The sequence below is a fragment of the Spermophilus citellus genome, assembly GCF_964194105.1.
Source record: "Spermophilus citellus genome assembly, chromosome: 4".
Taxonomy (NCBI): Eukaryota; Metazoa; Chordata; class Mammalia; order Rodentia; family Sciuridae; genus Spermophilus; species Spermophilus citellus.
The window spans coordinates 213,708,694-213,728,525 of record NC_138185.1 but is presented as its reverse complement, the minus strand read 5'-3'; the positions used below and the strand labels follow the sequence as shown (position 1 = coordinate 213,728,525).

Below are 19,832 nucleotides of genomic sequence, written 5' to 3'. Positions count from 1 at the left end.
TACCAAATATTTTGGTGGCAATCCTACGAGACTAAAAACATCCTGTATTTGTTTAAACTTTTACATCACTAATTTTAGCAACAGTGGATCTTGCTGTGGCAGTTACTTGAATGTTTTACACACACACACACACACACCACATACACTCAGGTCATCATGTGCAAACTGCAAGAAACAAAAAAACAAAAGAGAAAATCTTAGAGCCAGCTAGAGAAAAAAGGAACATTACATTTCTCATCAGAAGCCATATAAATCAGAAGACAGCGGTTTAACAGCATTAAAGTGCTGGGGAAAAAATTTTTTTTAACCTGTCAAAACAGAATTATGAATCCATAAAAAGTGTCTTTCAGAAATGGGGAAGAAACAAGGACAATCTCCGACAAACACACACGGAGGGAATTCGTTGCCAGCAACTTTGCCCTACAAGAAATATTAAAGACAGTTCCTTAATATTTTAAAACAATGGGGGAGAAGGAAAAACTCTTCCATGCAGAAGAATTGCAGTTAGCAAACACAGAAGGAGTTAGGAAAATGGAGAATGATCATTAGAGCACAAAGCAAATAACTTCAAGCCTCCTTCTCAAACCACTGTCAACCAGTTCACTCCAGTTAACTTGTACACAGAATAAGATTATTATTTATCCTCTCACTGCAGAAAAGATTAAGGGTACTTTGAAAATCAGTGTCTTCCCATTTCACAATGTGGTTTATGGAGTTCAAAATATTACAATTATGAATGGCTAAGTCTTAAAATTGTGAAATGTTAGCAAGATAAAGATATTGCAAAACATTTCCTATTTTGAACATTTTAATTGGCTCAGCTGATACCAACATGAAAGGACTCTAGAACAGATATAAAGACTCTGGGGTTTTGACTTGGTACAAAACGCCCACTGAGACTGATAGCATTTAGAAATCGAGAAGAACCATTATTGTCACACAGTGAGGGAGGTGCTGGGTGCCAGGTGCAGGAGGAAAGCAAATAGGATGTTTTGTCATTGTCCCCCCAACCCCATTCCTGTAGCCCAGCATGTAGGTCAACAGCACCCACTCCCGTGCAGTCCTGGGGGTCCCCAAAGCCTTCCCTGAGGATCGCCTCATTTGATCCTCTCAATAACTTGTGAGGAGCCAGCATTAGCTTTCCACATCAGAGAAAGGGGCTGGGGTTCAGTGAGCTTGACTTGCTCACACTCTCCCCCACTGGACGCCAAGAGCTGTCCTTCATGATGCACTTGACCTCAGCAGCTGTGCTGTACTGAGCTATATGTATTCTGTTGCCCCAAATGTGGGATGTATGCCAGTGATTTGGATGGAATGTGGAACAATGTTCAGGTGTGGAATGAATTAACATCAAATCACATGAGAAAGTGATTCCCTTTTCGATTCTCTTCCAGTCCTTTTGGTTATATTATAGAGAAATTCTCTAGTACTGTGTGTCGTTATTACCTGCCTTACACCTTCTAATCTCTCTGGATGTGGAGGGTGGTGTTGTGGGTGTGTGTTACACAGTGAGATTGAGCCCAGGGATGCTCTATCCCAGCACTTTTAAAAATTTACGTTGAGATAGGATCTCACCAACTTGCCCAAGCTGGGCTTGAACTTGTGATCCTCCTGCCTCAGCCTCCAGAGTAGCTACGATTACAAATATGTGCCATCACGCCAGTTGCTCTCTGTTTTTAATAAAGTGAGAAAAAGTCTAGGTTCAGAGCCTTTGATACGATACAGGATCTGGCTAGAATTAGTGACCCAGCTTGATCTTCATTTTGTCAATTCTCAAGTTACTATATTTCCCATTTGTGGCAAGTGATAAGAGTCTTTGATTTAGTGTGACCAGGTTCCTTTTCTAAAACAAAACTAATTAAAAACTTGATGAAAATGTCGAGAAGACGCAGTAGCATTCAGGCATGGCACAACTTGGGCAAATGGCATGGGATCATGGTCACAAGAGAAACACGAAAGGCCAGGTCACATTTATGCATCTCAGAGAGCTCCGAGGCTGCCCAGCTGTGAGCCCAGCCATGTGTGCAGGCTGAGCACCTCCCAGAGGGCAGGTCAATGGGGAGACTCTGGGCTCCAACGCACAGGAGCCTGGACACACCACGAAACCCTCTGTGAAGTCACTTTCCTCTTGGCCAGGAAGCTGCCTCCCATGGAGAGGCCAGAGGGTGACAGATCAGAGGACAGAAAAGAGAACCGGTGAGGAGGGCTGGGAGCACACTGAGTGGACAGGAAAAAACAGCAGCAGATGTTCCTTCTGTATAAGATGTCAGGACTCTCATCGCCCAGGAAGATGCACACGTGTGCACAACACCTGCTTTCTTCCACACCCAGGTGTGCGCCTGGAGCGATATTAGGGGACTAGTGGGTTCCAGGTTTTGAACTGCAGCTTTGACTGTTACTATCTAGAAATGTCCTTCTTGACCAGTCCATGCCCAAGAGTAACTATAGAGAGACTTCACTAAAGAAGGATTCTTAGTTTTGCAATTTTTTTGTAAGTTCCTCTCATTTTTCCGTCCACCCACCCACCCATCTATCCATCCATCCATCCATCCACCCAGCATAAGACACTGCACTTTTCTTCCTACACTGATTTTCAGATGTGTCCTCCAGGGACCCCTGACTCAGAAGAGGAGAATAGACTTGCTTTCTGAGACCCTAGGAAGATTTTCGGGAAATGTAAACTCAGTTTAAAAATTTTAGCATAAAAGTGTGTGCCAGTTTTGGATCCTACTTATAAAAGTCTATGTGCTTTGATGTAATACCTCTGTGAAGCTGACCCTGTCAGATTAACCTCGTTTACACTGCTGTGCCTTGGCTTCCTGGCACAGGGCCAAGGTCGCTGGTGACTCACACTGAGATGCTTCATGCCATCCCTGGACCAGGAACACGGAGACCCAGAAACCCCTATGGGTCAGGCCCCAGCTGCTGTCAGTGCAGAGCCTAGGCGCAGCTTGGTCTGTGCTCAGAGATTCCTGATGAGTTCTGCAGCTGCAGCGGCTCTGGGAAGTTCCTCTTTAAGAGGGAAGCAGGTGATGATTTAAAATCTCTGCTCTGTAGCCACATAACCCCAAGTTCAAAGCCAATGTTGCCACTTACCAGACTTCTGCTATTGTAAAGAAAATAGCTGGTTTTGCAAACTGGTAGAAAAAGCAACTCGGCCTACAGAGGGAGTGGGAGGGAGGATGGGGGGCTGTGCAGAGTGGCCAAGAACCTAGGTGGCCCGGGTTCCTTCCCCATCTGTACACCACCACCCTAAGACCACAGTCAGGGAGCAGTCCCTTATGCCCCTGTTTCCTTGGGTTGAAAACAAGCAGGTTGGAGGAGATGGCTGCTAAGGGTCCTCCAAGCTCACTTGGGCTCTGCTCAACCTTCCTGTTTCACCAGGCTTTGGTTTCCAGCCTGGTATCCCTTACCAGCCCATCTCTCCAGATCACTTCTCAAAGCACAGCGGGTAGCCGCTCTTATCTTGTAAAAGCAACAGCTATCGACTGGCATCTCCTGAAGTGTTTTCTGTTGCATCTAGGAAGGTCAAAAGTCTCGTTCCTATTATGGATTGTTTTTTTAAATTATTTTTTTTAGATGCTGATGAACCTTTATTTTGTTCATTTATTTGTATGTGGTGCTGAGAATCGAACCCAGTGTCTCACACATGCTAGGCAAGCACTCTACCGCTGAGCCCCAGCCCCAGCCCCTAGTAAGGATGTTTTAACTGCGTGGAAGGATAAATACAACTAGACCTGCTACAGTCTCAGAAGGTCGGACTGCAACAGATTAGACAAGAAAAGCCAAATTTCATTATTGGGCCTTGAATGTTTCTCCAGCCAAGACTCTCTAAGAAGATGATCATAAGGATCAACAGGCCAATTTCCTGTTCCCTTTTTCCCCTGAGTGCAACAAATGTCTATTTAATTAAGCACATCCCCTCTGCTATTCACAATGAGGACCCATGGAATCTTAGTTAATAAAATGAGAATTTATTAAATTTTCAGTTCTAATAAATAGTCAGTCATTATCTCTGCAGTGGGCCTCAAGCCCTGGTAAAAATGAAATGATCTAAGTGACCATTCAAAGAGAAAAGGTTAAAGTGTGTTCTTCAGTTACAAAAGTGACTTTCTCTCTTGCCCCCCTCCATCTTTAGGCAGTTTAAACACCTGAAACCAAATTCAGTTTTCTTATCACACCGAGGTCTCAAAGACACTTTCGCCAAACATTCTAGTCTTAAACAGAAAAGGAAAACAAGCAGAAAACAAACCAAAACAAAACCCTAAGAAGTGTGCAGAAAGAGTAGACTAGTTATTCTCCCTATTTATGGAACCACTGATAAATCTGCTTGGAAGGATGCCCCGCCCCAAATCCCCCCAAAACAAAAAACCAAACCAAACCACCATAGTCCTGGCACGTTCTGGAACATTCTTTCCCTTTTCTTGAAGGGGCTCGGTGAGGCAGAGAATGTCTCCTTTCAGTGTTCTAGGGAAAGAACTAGAGTCTTGCAGGTTTTCATTTCTAAATGAGAACAGTGGAGGGAGGGTTTGCAGGGAGAATCAGGCTCAAAGTCAACCTATTTCCCTTGGGCAGTTAAAACTTGGGAGAAAGATCAGAGAAGTGACAATACAGTGTCTTCTGTTGCTTCTGTGATTCATTTAGAAAAGACTGGATTTAGGTAGGATGGGTAAAGGTAAAGAGTCAGGCCTGGGGCTTCCAGTCCCCCCCAGCCCTGGACGGTGGTTCTTGGTTGGGGCCAAGGTCAGATTTCCAAAGGTGGGCCTGGGGGACCGGATGGGAAGGGGCCCAGGGTGGCCGTGGAGGGCCAGCGTCTCCTGCTCCAGTCCCCGCCAGGCCTGGCGCCCGGCAGCGCCCCGTCCTCTACCTGTCCCCGCTGGTCTCTGCCAACCTGTTGTTCATGATGGCGAAGGCGCCCACCCCGCCCGAGAACTCGTCCTCCTGGGACGGCGTGCCGGCCTGGTGCGGGCCGCCGTTGGCCATCTCGGACAGCTGCTTCTGCAGGATGGCCAGCGACACCTTGCTGGAGTCCTTCATGGAGATCAACTCCCCCGAGAGCCGCCGCCCGTCCGTGTCGCTGTCGGCCACGCCGTCCGTCTCGGTGGAGATGTCCCCCGGTGGGTGGCGGACGTTGCCCGGCGTGACCGCGTTCCTGCGCGACCGCGCCAGTCTCCGGTGGCACGGCTGGACGCAGCGGCCGTCCACCTTCCTCAGGATCCAGTTCACCGTCTGCTTGATGAGGATGGAGATGACGTTGAAGAGCGAGTAGATGCAGCACACGCCCGTGAGGATGAAGACGAAGTTGGCCAGGCGGTAGAGGCCCTGGCTCTCGTACTGCGCGCCCTGGCTGCTGACCAGGTCCCCGAAGCCGATGGTGCTGAAGGCCACGAAGCAGAAGTAGAGCGAGTCGAAGTAGCTCCAGCCCTCCACGGGCGCGTACACGGCCGACGCCCCGCAGGACACGAGCACCGAGGCCGAGCACAGGATGAGCATCACGTAGTACACCGAGGGCTTCCAGCCGGCCAGGCTGTCCGCGCCCCGGCCCGCCGCCTTGAGGCTGCCGGTGGGCATTGCCCCGCGCCTGCGCAGCTGCCGCTGGTGGCACGACCGCATGATGTAGGCGATGACCGTGATCAGCCTCTCCAGGAAGAGGTTGAAGAACAAGATGGTGCTTGCGCAGCCGATGAGGCCGTAGAAGATCAGAAAGATCTTTCCTCCTACGGTTGCTGGAGTGGTCATCCCAAACCCTGAAGGACACAAAAATCAGAGGAGAGAAGGGTGAGAGGGGTCTTGCCTGAAAATGGGGTCAGGGTCTTGGCTGGCTGGCAGAGGACCTAAAGGAACCCTCTGAGCAAACCGCAGCCTCCTAGCCTCTCTAGGAACCAGCAGGAGGGTGCTGGCCTCCTTTGGAAGAGGCTGAGCTGGGTTCCGAGCACAGAGCTGGGCTCCGAGCACAGAGCTGGGCTGCTGAACATCCAGGTGGGGCAACTGTGCGAGCAGAAGAAGGCACCTCTGGCTCAGGGTGGATACAGCCAGCAAGAAATGGCTTGGTGATGACGCTGTGGGCTGGACTCCAGTCTCCTCTCCCCCACTTGTTAGATGGCCTTGTACAGTAGGAACCTGAACATCCACACCCTTCAGGCCTTGTCCCTAGAGATAAGCAAATATTCACACACAGAAAAGGCTTATAGACTCATCTGAAGCCATTTGTTCTACAAACACTTGCAGAGCTGGAGACGGAGCTGTGGGCAAGACAGATCTGGCCCCTGCGCTCCTGGAGCACTAACTGGTTCATTGAGTGTACACTGTGTGGTGGATCTTGTGCTGGAGGACTACAGGGCTCTGTGGAGCTGCTATGAGGACGTCCCATCTCCGGCTTGGGGTTCTGGAAAGATTACACAGGCAGTTAGGCAGACAGGAGAGGGCACGTGTGAGCACAGGGGATGGTTCCCACAGAGAAACAGCAGGCGCCAGCAAAGGCAGAAATGAGAAATTCGCTCAAGATATTCCCATCTTTTAAACAAGGCCCTTTGACTCACACCTTATGCTCTTGCGGTGCCAAGAGAGGCACCGGGTTGATAGTTGGATGAAATACACAATCTCCCTCCTGCCTTTGCCTCTCGCTGCGCTAGTTCCACCTTCTTGACTTCGCTACCTGGGCACACAGGTGTGCCGCTAAGAATAGGCATCTAGTGGGACAGTGAGCATCGTTAGGAACAACAGAATTGAAGAGACGGCGGTGACACGCAGCCCTTCCATTGTGGCAGCGAGGGCCAGCCCACCTTACTGGAGGGACATAGGGTCCTTTCCACCAGCAACGAAATTCACCACGGAGAAGGCTGCTTTGTGGGGAGGACTGGCATCAGAGCCACCCTGAGTAAAAGCACCATAAAAGCTGAGTACTGAGCATGCTCCGTGGCTCAGGTTCTCAGTGGAGTGAAGCCTCCTTCTTTCCATTTGTTTTACTTCACTTTCAAGTTCAGTTCCTTGAGCCCATGTTGGGACCCCAAGGACTCACCCACTGTCCTCTTTCCTGATAACCGCCCCCTACAATCTGTTTCCTTGTCACTACAGCTCCACTGTGGCTGCCTGCAGTGCGCCCTGGGGAGTGGCCAGAGTGGATCTTGAAACGTGTGGGCTTCTGGGACGTGACCTCCTGGACTCTGAGGTCGAGTCCAACGCCCAGATGTGTGCACTGTTTTGCCGTTTTGTTTCTAGCTGAATTCAATTGTCTCTTCTCAGCATCTGAGGAGCTGCATTTGGCTATGAAATGAACAGCATGTGACCAAGAGAATAGAAAGACGTGCTGAGCTCAGCTTCTCAGCTGGATGGGATGATGCGGAGGACCGAGGGCCAGGGAACAACCCACTGAGGGTCAGTTAGGACCCTTAATGGTAGGGAAAAAAAATCAGACCATCATCTCTTCTTTGGAAAATGTTGTTTTCAAAATCAATACACAATCTCCCTCTTCAGCAACTCTTGTCAGTGTAGGCCCTTACTTGCTAGGTGTCCTTTGTGTAAAGATGTCCCAGCAGCTCAGGAGGCTGAGACAGGAGGATCGCGAGTTCAAAGCCAGCCTCAGCAATGGCAAGGCACTAAGCAACTCAGTGAGACCCTGTCTCTAAATAAAATACAAAATAGGGCCGGAGATGTGGCTCAGGGGTCAAGTGCCCCTGAGTTTAATCCCTGGTAACCACCCCCCCCCAAAAAAAAAAGAGATGTCTATTGGGTTTGCTCCCTTTTCTCTTGTTAGAATCTTTGATTCTCATCCCCAGGCTCAAGTTGCAGTGAAGTCATGGAGAGCTGAGTCTAATGGCTCCAGGGTCTGGAGTCTCATGGCTGAGCTGAGAGCCATGTCTCTTTCCACCCAATTCAAAAGAGCACTGAGGAGTCAACCATGGCGTCCAGTCATTAGTTCCTGATTTTCTGAGGAACTTGGAGTCACTTCCACTGGCTCAGTGAATTTCTGCAGCCAGAAAATCCCCAACTTGCTGACCCCTCTCACCCAGCTTGGAAGATGAAGAAACAAAAGACAGGAGCCCCTTGCTTCAAAGCTGGAAGACCACAGAGGGCTGCTGCTCTAGTCCCTGAGAACAGCAGACCAGGGCAGAAAAGGGGAACACCCTCATCCAGGCCGTTTTAATAAATCCAGAGGCTGGATACAGTGAATGGAATCGGGGAAGATTTAGGAGCAGTAAGTGGGGCGCAGGGGCACCTTAGCACCATGGGGACTTGCTCTGCACCCTCAGTCTCTCTGGCTTTGGGAAGCAGAGCCAGGGGAGTTGTTGTGACTTAGCTCCCAGCCACAGGTGACAGCCATCCTCTACTGAGCTCCTGTTGAGCGTGAGGCCCTGCGCCACTTGTTTGGGCCTCTGCTGTCGTCTGAATGTGTCTCCCCGAATTCATGTGCTAGGCTCCTCCCCCCACGTGATGAATTAGAAGGAGGTGGACCTTCATGGACATGACCGGTGCGCCCTCCTTCAAGGGGACCTGGGGCTCTCTTCTCCTGCCACCGAGGGAGGACTCAGCCAGGTGCTTCCAAGGGAGGTGGCGCCTGATCTCAGGCTTCCCTGCCTCTACGGCGCTAAGCCCCCAGTCGAGGGTATTTTGTCACAGCAGTCGACCAAATCAGCCTCACCCTAAGGTGACCTGAACAAGGTCATCAGAGAGCCCAGCATCGGACGGAGCTGGCACAAATGAGCTCTACACATGAGCCACAGAGGGTCAAGGGTCTCGTCCCCCAGGGTCCCCAGGGCAGCTTCACGTGGGTGCGCACGGGTGCTTCACTGATGTCAGCTGAGGAGTCTTCTGGCGGTGTAGGACACGTTCCAAGGACCTAAAAGATCTAGCTCTGTCTTGTTTACTTGCTTTTACAACCCTCCACCTTGTGGAAGAAGGGGTAGTCGTGACTTTCAGTTACCCACTGCATTTGACAACGGCCATCTCTCTCTCCTGCAAAAAGAACCCCAATGGCCCAAGGGGCGAGTTGGTGGCAGTGATGGAGAAGCTGTTTCTGTGGCTTTTACCACTTTCGGAGCTTGAAGGCGTGCCCGGTACTGATGTGGGCTTTCTGCAGAAAGCCTCCCTTTTCTGAGTCCGTTAACCCTGAGCCTCGAGACGTCCTGGAGTGTGAATAGCCCTGAGGGTCCTTCCTGGTGGAGGCCAAGGACCCAGGCATCATTACTGAAGGTCCCCCTCAGCCTCTCTCACCCCTCTCACCCATGCTGGGTGCTGCGGTTGGCCCATGGAGTGCTGGTGTGTCCCCAAGTGCTGTTTGGTGAGGTTTAATCTAACTGCGGTGTTTAGAATTGGGGCCTTGGAGGTGACTGGGATTAGATAAGGTCATCAGGGTGGAGCCCCTTGATGGAAGGAGGGGGAGAGAGAGATTGTGTGTGCTCAGCAGAGACTCACACACATGCTTCCTGTTTCTTACCACACGATGCCCTCAGCTGACTTAGGACTCCCCGGCAGGAAGGCCTTAAACCACATGAGGCATCTCAACCTTGGACCTCCAGAATCGTGAGCCAAAATAAACCTCTTTTCTTTATCAGGGGACCTAGTCTTGAGTATTTAGTTACAGTAATGAAAACTAGATTAACACACATTTTGACAGGAAAAAAAAAAAAAGATTGCAGAAGGTAAGGAACTTGCCTAAAGGCACAGAGCCAGAATTAAAACCAAGATGGTCTTGTCTGCCAGGCCTGGGCTTATCCACCTGACTATGCTAATTGAGTGCAGACCACTGTCGGGCATACAGGCCAGAAGCAGAAGCAGCATTGAAGGAAGGAAATTAACCAAGCATCTACAGTTTCACCCTCTATATAGATATCAGACCATAAGGGCTGCCAAATCTGGTATCCAAACCAGGGGGGATTAGCTGGCATCAGAAGCTGAAAACCTATGATTTTCACTTACTAAAACACAAACTTCTGGATGTATGTGTGTTTCTTTCAACAAATGACATAATGAGACCTGTTTATAAACCCATCACACCCCACGCCACTTGTGCCTTCCTTTATTTCACAGACTCACAAATGGAACTGATTGCCCCAGGTGGCACTAGCAATGAGTGATCTATTCCCTTCATGCCTGAGTCACTGAGTCTGGGAGCAGCTGAGCCGACTGAGGTCCAGGGATGCATGAGTTTTGTCTGGAGGCCCTGAAGTTCCCTTAACCTACTTCAGACCTGTGTTCATGTGACCACAGCCTCCAGGGCAGCTTCGGGACCAATCCAGGCTACCCCTTGTCCTTGGGGCTAGGAAGGAAGCTACTGGGCACTGCCAAGGTGGCAGTCAACCTCTGTGGAACCCCTCACTGAGACCATGAAGAGAAGAACAGGCCTGCAGTCTTCTAGTCTTAAATGTATATGCTGTTAACTAGACAGTCTTTTTCCAAAGTTAATCAAGGTGAAAAGTTTAAAAGCTTTGTATTATGATATTTTTCAAACATACAAAGTTAGAGAGAATAGTTAAATGTGCCTTCATTTCTCAGGCTTGGCAATTATCAACATATTGCCAATTGTGTTAGTCAGCTTTCTATCACTGTAACAAAATGCCTGAGAAAAATAATTTATAAGGAGGAAAGGTTTATTTTGGCTCATGGTTTCAGATCATGGACAGTTGGTCTGTTTTGGGGGGCCTGTCATGATGAGAGTGCTTGGTGGTAGAAGCTGCTCAACTCATGGTGGCCAGGAAGCAAAGGGAAAGACTAAGGGGCCAAGATCCTATAACCCCCTTTGGGAGAATCCCCCCAGTGAGCTAACTTCCTCCCTCTGGGCCTCACCTGCTAAAGTCTCCACCCCTCCCAATGATGCATTTAGGCTTCTGGGGGACACCCAGCTCCCCTATCCCAGCCCACTCCTTTATTTGCTATGGTTTTTTAAAATGAATCCCAAACAGCATGCCACTTCGTCCATTAATAAAGAAGCATCTGTGACTTCCTGGGACCTTATTTCCCAACATCACCACAGCGACACTCCTAATTAAACCAACGCTAAATCCTTCACTTCTAATAATGCCCAGCCCATGCTAAAATGTCTCTTTACAGATCACTGGGACGGATCAGGACCCTAACAAGGCCACACTGAGTGTCTCTGCTGACTCACTGAATTCCCTTCCTATTTTAATTCAATTGATTTGTTGGGTAAATGCAGATTGTAGACTTGGCTCAGAGTTTTTTTTCTAGAGACAACTGGTGGGGGGGGGAGGGAGGAGAACACCTGTGTGTTATGAGCGTGCCCAGTGTGTATCGTCAACCCTCAAATGCTTCTTGGGGACACAGAAAGAGGCCCACACTGTCTGCGAGCAATTTGGCAGAACGTACTTAGAACTATCTGCATCCTTTTCTGTTTTTTTGTTCTTAGGAACCCATCCCCCATAATCAGACACATGACTGGTTCTGCATGTGGACACCTGCCACGTCTTGACTTTTAATGATAAAACTGTGACATCAGAGACAGGGAGTGACTCGGGGAAGCAGTCGTGGAAATGGTCAACACGTCACATCCCGAAGCCTCAAAGTGCACCTTCCCTGCAGCGGCCCATCTCCACACGCCACGTTCCAGGGCATGACGTGGCCCCTTCATGTTTCTGCCACCTCTTTCTAGGACTGGCTCTTCCCGGCTGCCCAAGACATCTCAACTGCTCTGATGCTCTGATAGCCATCGGTTATTCCTTCACCCGACAAATACTTCACGAGGAGGCCCCCCGCCAGCCGAGCCATCCCGAGGACACCCTCTGACTCCGCTTCTCTCCACTGAACACCTTCTCCAGTCCCGAGGGCTCTGGACACACAATGCCGCCTGCGGCTAAAGTTCTGTGAGCCTCCTAAAGGCCAATTAAAGGTTTAATATGAAAGGTCAAGTGTTTGCAGTTGGAACTGACTTCCTCTGGGAAATCGTCACCTTTTGTGTTGGGAGTGCGGGGGTGTGGGGTGTGGACTGGGGGGAGTGTTGCTGGGACAGTTGAAGGTGTCAGGGTCTCAGTGTCTCTAGGTTTTAGACCGTGCATGGCGTGGGAAGAGTCGGTGCTGCCCTCCAGGGAACCCGAGCCAGGAAAGGACACACAAGAATGGAAACTGCACAAGGTAAAACCAGGCCAACGCCTTCCCTGAGTCACTTGCAGATGACATGAAAGATGGAGAACTGCTGTCAAGCTCGAGGGAGGAGGGGAGGTTACACCTCTACTTGTAGCATAAAAATCAACGAGGGGTGGCAAGATCAAAGGAAATAGTGATCACACGGGACAGGGGTGTGAGCTGTGGAGACACACAGGATGGGGGTGTGAGCTGTGGAGACCACATAGGAAGGAGGTGTGAGCTGTGGAGACCACATAGGAAGGAGGTGTGAGCTGTGGAGACCATGCAGGACAGAGGTGTGAACTGTGAAGACCATGCAGGACAGAGGTGTGAGCTGTGGAGACCACGAAGGACAGAGGTGTGAGCTGTGGAGACCACACAGGACAGAGGTGTGAGCTGTGGAGGCCATGCAGGACAGAGGTGTGAAGTGTGGAGACCATGCAGGACAGAGGTGTGAGCTGTGGAGACCACATAGGAAGGAGGTGTGAGCTGTAGAGACCATGCAGGACGGGGGTGTGAACTGTGAAGACCATGCAGGATGGGGTGTGAACTATGTAGATCATAGAGGACAGGGGTGTGAGCTGTGGAGATCAATACAGGACAGAGGTGTGAACTGTGTAGATCATAGAGGACAGAGGTGTGAACCGTGGTGTACCTGAACACTTCCTCAGGAACCTGTAAACTGGGATTTCGGTCTCACTCTCAGAGATTTGACTCAAGAGGTGGAGCGGGCATTTAAGCTAGTGCCCATAGTGATTTTGAGGCAAGGGCTACAGACCCCATTAAGAGAAGCACCTGCCAGTTAGGGTGGTGTGGGGAGAAAGGGTTGGTGTGTGGAAGACAATAAGACCCAGGCCTTCTTGGGGAGGATTCTAAATGAGGGTCCCCAAGAGTCCCGCTAAAGCTCAGTGAAGCAAACAGAACTCCTTACTTCTTTGGTATATTAATATGGAAATGCAGGAAGTATTCCAGATGACCCATTAAATCAAAATGAGCCATCTTGAGAAGTTCTGGGTTAACTATGGAACCTCATGGCAGACATGATGGCAGCTATTCATTTCTTCCTTTGGATTGAAATGCTTTCCAAAGTATTCAACTTATAACAAAGGAAATGAATAGAAGAAAGTAGTACTTCTCAGCTGTTTTCTGTTATTATGACAAAATACTGGATGTTTTATAAAGATAAGAGGATTATTTAGTGCACAGTTTTGGAGACAGAGAGTCTGACCAGCATGGCGCTAAGTTTGTCGAGGGTCCCCTGACTATATCATATCGTGATAGATGGCATCGCGGTGGGGAGTGTGACCAAGGACTGAGTTGGTCCCTGGCTCTAAAATGACTTTCCAAATGGGCATTTGCTGAGCATGCAGTGGCTCTGTGCTCCACCGTGGTGAATGAGCAGCTCTGGGTCCCACGTTCTGGGTGGCATTTCTCAAGTGTGCACCAGAACCCTGGTATCAAAGCCACCTGTTTCAATGCAGAATTTTGGGCCTTCCCCACTGGGTCCTGAGCCAGGACCTGTGTTTGGGGCTAAGCCCAGTCCTCTCCACAGGTAACAATGATTACTCCGGAATCTAGAGTTTTCCATTCAAGGCAAGATTTCTCAGTGATCGAACAGGCCAGAAGAGGACTGGCAATTAATACTTCAATCAACTTTCTGCTCTCAGAAAGCTGATAATTGCTCTCATTTCTACATTACCTCGTGCAGAGGAAAACAATGAAAATGGATTGATTTAGGAATTTCCTCCTTTGTTCTGTGGTTCTCGAGGGTTGCTCGAGTGTTCAACCTCTCTGGGCACCTAAGCTGTCTGATGCTCCTCCCAGGATGTGGGGAGGCAGGTCAGCGTCCAGGGGAGGGCGAGTGACCGCCATGGCAGTCCATATGACTGAGCGCTTATCCCAACCAGGAGCCCTGCATGGGACCCCGTGAGGCAGGAACCCTCCTCCCCGTCACACTGAGGAGGAAGTCATGTCAGGTCACATGCACAGAGGTCACGTCACCTGCTCAGAGTCACATAGCCAGCTAATCGGGGGCCTGGGTCTAAGTCTGGACCATTAACAACCCAAGGGGACCATGGCCCAAACTACTGTGGTTGTCCCTTTGGTAACACAAGGGTAGGTGCTCTGGTGAGCTCAGAGTCTTTGACTGCAGTGGTCTGTGATTGGGGTGCTGGCATGAATCTGAGCTCCTGATGTTCACTCCATCACCCCAGGATTCTGGGGGCACTCACCTGGGGCACCTGCAGCAGCCCCAGTCGCAAGCCAGGCCGGTAGATCTGCACCCGACCTGTAGGTTTTCTCTTTCTGTTTTTGTGGCACGGGGCTTCACATAGGCCAGCCAAGTGCTCTGCCTCTGAGCTACGTCCTCAGCCCAAGAATATTTCTGTGTGTAACTTTCTCAACAATAACAATAATAATAATAAGAAAAGACTCCACGGGCTGATTGTAAAGCACTTTGCAAGGGACCAAGCGAGTCAGAGGGACCAGGCTTCCCCTGTTCCACAGCAGTCACCACCACGGACGTTGGAGTTTCCAGTTCTTCCTTGAGTTAAGGATGTTTTTGGGATTTGATACTCGCAGGGTGACGACTCCTCTCTCATTTATTAACTGTAAAGCGTCTTTGACAGAAGATTGTAGAATCTTAAAATTCATCTATTTTTCCACGTCCCTTCTGAGGGAGGGGAGACTTCTCACACCTGATTTTTTTCCAAGTGAAAAAATAAATTACTGTTATTTTCACTATAAGAATTGACAACTGGGACATGATACGAGTTCAGTCATTTGCATCACTATCAGTCGCAGCAATTGCTATATGGAGAGTCACAAAAATTGGCCCCAACAGGAATCAGAATGCATGGGCTCCCGAGGCAGAATTTTAAAACTTTCCTTTCCCTGAGAGAGACCTGAATCCTGGGGTGTTCATGCTGCACTCTGTGACCTCTTAAGCCCTCTCCCTGTATGCAGAATTTGGGGTGCCCGCATGATGGTTGGGATGATGCCAGAGGCTGTAAATGCTGTTACTATTTCTGACTTTACCCTCATTGAAGAGGGGGGATCCTGTGACTGACTCATCTCAAGGAGGTGTTCTGATTTCAGGGCCTCTTAAGTTTTAAGTTGTGTGACTATCCCTTAAAAGCCAGCGGATAGAATCACGTTCTCTCCTGAGCCAAATTGCCTCCCCCCAGGTTAAGAGTGAAACGGTCTGGCTTCAAGATGTTTTGAGGAATTGTACAGAAATCACCTTTGTTTTGATGCGCTTCTGCACGAGGCCTATGTGAACCTGCCTGCTCTCTGATCCTGCTGCCAAGGATAGCTCACAGGGCTCTGCAGAGGGCAGTCAGTGTAGCAGATGAGGACCCTGAGCCTTGGGCTTCACCTGGGCCAGTCCTCACGCTGCCCCCCGAGCATCCTTTCTCTCCCCACAGCAGCTTCTTCGGTCCCCTTGAGGGGCCCTGGTGCTTCCTGACACCAGCAAAGGCTGACAGAATATTGGTGACTCTCACCCATGTGTGTGATGTTGCAAGAAGAATGAAGTATGGCTGGGCGTGGTGGCGCACACCTGTAATCCCTGGGGCTTGGGAGGCTGAGGCAGGAGGATCGAGGCCAGGAACTTGGTGAGGCTCCTAAACAACTTAGTGAGAGTCTGTCTTAAAATAATAATAATAAAAATTTAAAAAGGGCTGCGGATGTGTCTCAGTGGTTATGTTCCTCTTGGGTTCAATTGCTAGTCCCCCCTCCACCCCCAAAATGAACTGAGGCCCAGGGATATGGAACGGCCACATCAGTAAGACTTGGAATAAACATGTTATTTACAGCATCAGACCTGTGTTCCCCCACAGTCTGAACCTCTCCCCTGTAAACTCATGAACTTTCCTATGTTCCTACTGAACCACGGAGTGCTCTGTATTCTCTAGAATTTTCCAGAAATAGGTGGCAAACACCCCCATGTTTGCTATGGAGGTAGCTCTAGGGAATCAAAGTTCTTGATAGAAAATTAAGTTTACCTTCCCCCTTCTCCCTTCTTTCCTTTTCTCCTCGCCTCCCTCCTCCCTCTCCTTGGAGTCTTTTTAGCAACACATGACCCAAACCTTCCTTTCAGAGACATCTTCCCACCTGGCCTCAAAAGGAATCACGGTTCTGTAATCGACAGACATAATTACATTCTTTGAGGGAGTCCTTTGGGGCCTTCTCTTAAAAATATTTAATTTTGTCATTATTAGTTCCAGAAAGCAGTTATAGCTTTCCTATGCCTAAAGCCAGTAAGGAACCCATTTTTTTAAAAAAATGTGGAGATATTTGTGGCACAAGCGGGGTTGGTGTAATAATTTAACTGCCAGAAGAAATGTTCAAAGAGATTGTAACACCACGCCTTGTTTAGCTGATCACGGGGAAAGACACGGGTGATTCATTAGGGTTCATTTTTCCACCAGGGAACAAACAATGAGCTCATACACTGTGAACTTGAGGCTGTGGACACAGGGTCTCTAATAAGTTCCTTTGAAAAATAGAAAATGTGCAGCGGGACGAGACGGAGCTGCAGATGCAAACAGTAATAACGAGGTCCACAGTGCCAACCTCTATCTGATGCCCCCTGTCATAGGTGATGCTCGGTGGGGTCAGATTTGGTGGCAAAACCCGAGTCGAGGAAAGCACAAAGTCATTGTTACCCACTGGTGAAGAGAAGGGACAAAGTCCCTGTTATCCTCTGGGGAACAGGAAGAGCAAGGACAGATGCAGCTGCAAACAAGGGGCATCAGGGACCAGGGTGGAAATCGTCCTTCCATCTGGGAGGCTTTCTGGAGCTGGGACTTAAAGGGATTTTCTCCAATGACACAATTCATCTAGTTTTACTGGCAAAACAGGCTGTACAATTAAAGCTGACCCAATTTGCTTTTTTTCCCCCTTCAACTTGTCTTATACCTCTACTTTTCTCTCCCACCTGCCTCTGGAATGTTCCTTCCTGACAGGTCACCTGAATTCTTTGCTTCCACTTTTTCTTTCGTTCAACATTTATTGAGCGCCTACTACATGCCCTACCCCAAGTTAAAAGTTCATCACTTTTCTTGTTGATTTGTAAGTTTCTTCGCAAGTTTTCAAGGAAGTTAGCTCTGTCTTTTGAAAATATTTTAGAAAACATTTTTTTTCTCAATTTGTGCTCGCCTTTTGTTTGGACATAAATGCTTTATTGCTATGCAGAAGTTTGGTTTTCACACAGACATATCAGTTTCTTCCATTGTAGCTTTTGGCTTTGGGGGTGACAGAAAGTCCTGTCCAGGGAGTGTACCAGTGTTCCCTTATGGTTCTAATATTTTGAAACAATGTAATACAGAGTCTTAAACTGCAGTGATCTGGCGTTTTAAAAAATCATTCATTTTCCTTAGCACCATTTTCAAGGAAAATTTCAACTGAGGGAGTTGCAGATTGATGTGCAGTTGTAAGAAGTGATACTGAGATACTTTACCCACTTTCCCCCATGACAACAATTTGCGAAACTTTAGTCTAAAATTGTATCCAGGATATTGACCTGTGGCACAATCCATGGACTTTTTCATATTTTCCTGGATCACTGGGCACCTGTGCGTGTGTATGTACTGAGTTCTATACAGTTTTGTTTCCTCAGCACCATTTTTGAAATAGTCCGTTCTTTCTCCAGTCTCTTGAAATGTCCCTTTTTATCGAAGTCAAAATTCTTACCTTTATTTGCATCTGAATTTTACATTTCCTTCCACTGATCCGTCAGCCATTGTCTAGGCTGAGGCGGGTTAGTGTAAACAGAGTTCTTTCCTCTTCATGTCGACCAAGACTCTTCCCTCCTTCTCCCCCCACCCCCATCCCCTCCCTCCCTTCTTTCCCATTTTCTTTTCAAAACTGTCCTTGCTTATTTCCTGCTCAATTCTCCTGATGAGCTTTAGAGTCATTTGGTGAAGATCCAGAAAAGAGACTTGGATTTTGATTGGGGTTGCCTTATATTTAGAGATTCGTTTGTGGAGAAATGACATCCTTACCAAATTGAGTTTTTCCACCAGGAACACAGTGTATCTCTCTCCATTTATAGAAATCTTTTAAAAACGAGCCTTAGTAGGGTTTTGTCATCTCTTCGTATGAAGTGGGCACACATCTTGGCATACGATCCCTGTTCCACGGCTATGGTAGATGGTGGGGCTGGCCTCTTGCCTCCTACTGTGTCTATATTTCAGTTGTTTGTTTCCTTATTATGGATTTTTTATTATGGCAAAATATGCATAACATAAAATTTTGCATTTTAACCATTTTTTAAAGTGTACGGCACAATATTCTCAATGTTCTGCCACTGTCACCACTAATCTCAAAACGTTTTCATCATCAGACAGAGCCTCTGTGCCCATTAAACAGTAATTACCTGCCCCCTTTTTCTACTTTATGTCCCCCTGAATTGGCCTTTGCAATTGAATCATATGACATTTGTTCTTTTGGGGAAGGCCGCTCTCACCTGACATAATGTTGTCACAGCTCAACCTTGTTTTGGCCCGCATCAGAACTTCCTGCCTTAGGCTGGAGAACGTCCTGATGTCCGAACACCCCATGTCTTGCTCGCCCACTCACCCAGCCATGGATGCCTGGGTCTCTTTTCTCTTTGGCTATTGTGAGTATTGTTGCTATGGACAGGGTGCACAAATATCTGTGTGAGTCTCTCCTTTTGATTCTTTTGAGAATATAAAGAATATTTTACACCTTTTGTAACTGCTATGCAGGCACCCCGAGGGAGGATGCTGTTAAATTTCTAATTAGGAAAAAAAAAATCCGTATCTGCCCCTCCCCCAAGTAAAACAAAAACAAATCATTCGACTCATCCTTCAGGTGAAATGCGCCCTGTCTCCCCAGGCCCCAACTCACGATGACAGTGATTCATGAGTCCTCGCCCCGGCCTAGACCACGAGCTCAGCTCACATTTGATACCTGAAATGCTGAAATGCAACTGCTCATGAAAAATTGATGTTCTCTTTGTGCTTTTGAGTCTTTTGGATGAGTTTCTTTGCAAAGAAAGGCAAAGGGGAGGGGTGAGGGAAGGTGAGATAGAAGGAAGCCTTCGACCTGCAGAAGCGGGTGTTCTTTCTCAGTTGGGTGTTCTTATTTAGCGGTAGCCTGAAGACCACAGTGCGGCTCCCGGTCAGGGCATCTTTGTATTGTATTCTCCATTAGGCTTTAGGCTCCCCTACACCTACACACACACACACACACACACACACACACACACACACACAGAGTTAAGAGCACTGAGTCTGGAGTCTGACTATCTGGGTTTATATCTCAGCCCCATCACTTACCCATGATCACCCCGATATCACAAGGGATATGGGGGAATTTGAACCCAAGCAGTTTGAGATCCCAATTCTAACCTAAAACAAATTCCTTAACCTCTCCGCATACTTGCATCTCTTCATGTATAAGACAGGATGATACAAGCAGCATCCCCAAGGGCTCTGCGAAGATTAAAGACTCAGAGCAGGTGGAAGGCTAAGAGGGACCTCAGTGCTTTAGGAGTTAGCCCTGCCCCCCCACTCCCCGTCTTTTGTTTTGCAGTGACCAAGACAGAACCCAGAGCTGGCTCAGCAAGGGCTGGCACTCCTGAGCTCCACCCCAGCATGGGAGTTCGCTCTGTTAACCGCAGCTGCTCTCAATGGCCAAGCGCAAGGCTTGCTAAGTAACGTGTTCTGTGAACTGGCCCGCCACTGTGACCTGGGGAAGACTTCTCATCCAGGCACACCCTGCTTCCCACA

At 48.6% G+C, this 19,832-nt stretch overlaps 1 protein-coding gene across 1 annotated transcript in view; it reads right to left on the bottom strand.

Annotated features, from left to right (window-relative positions):
* Positions 1 to 4,021: 4,021 nt before the first annotated feature.
* Positions 4,022 to 19,832, bottom strand: part of KCNK13 (potassium two pore domain channel subfamily K member 13) — a 92,551-nt gene continuing 76,740 nt past the window's right edge. Inside the window, exon 2 of the mRNA XM_081290663.1 lies at positions 4,022 to 5,747. Within this exon, the coding sequence (XP_081146789.1) occupies positions 4,864 to 5,747 (884 nt within the window). The 3' untranslated portion in view covers positions 4,022 to 4,863. The remainder of the gene's footprint in view (positions 5,748 to 19,832) is intronic.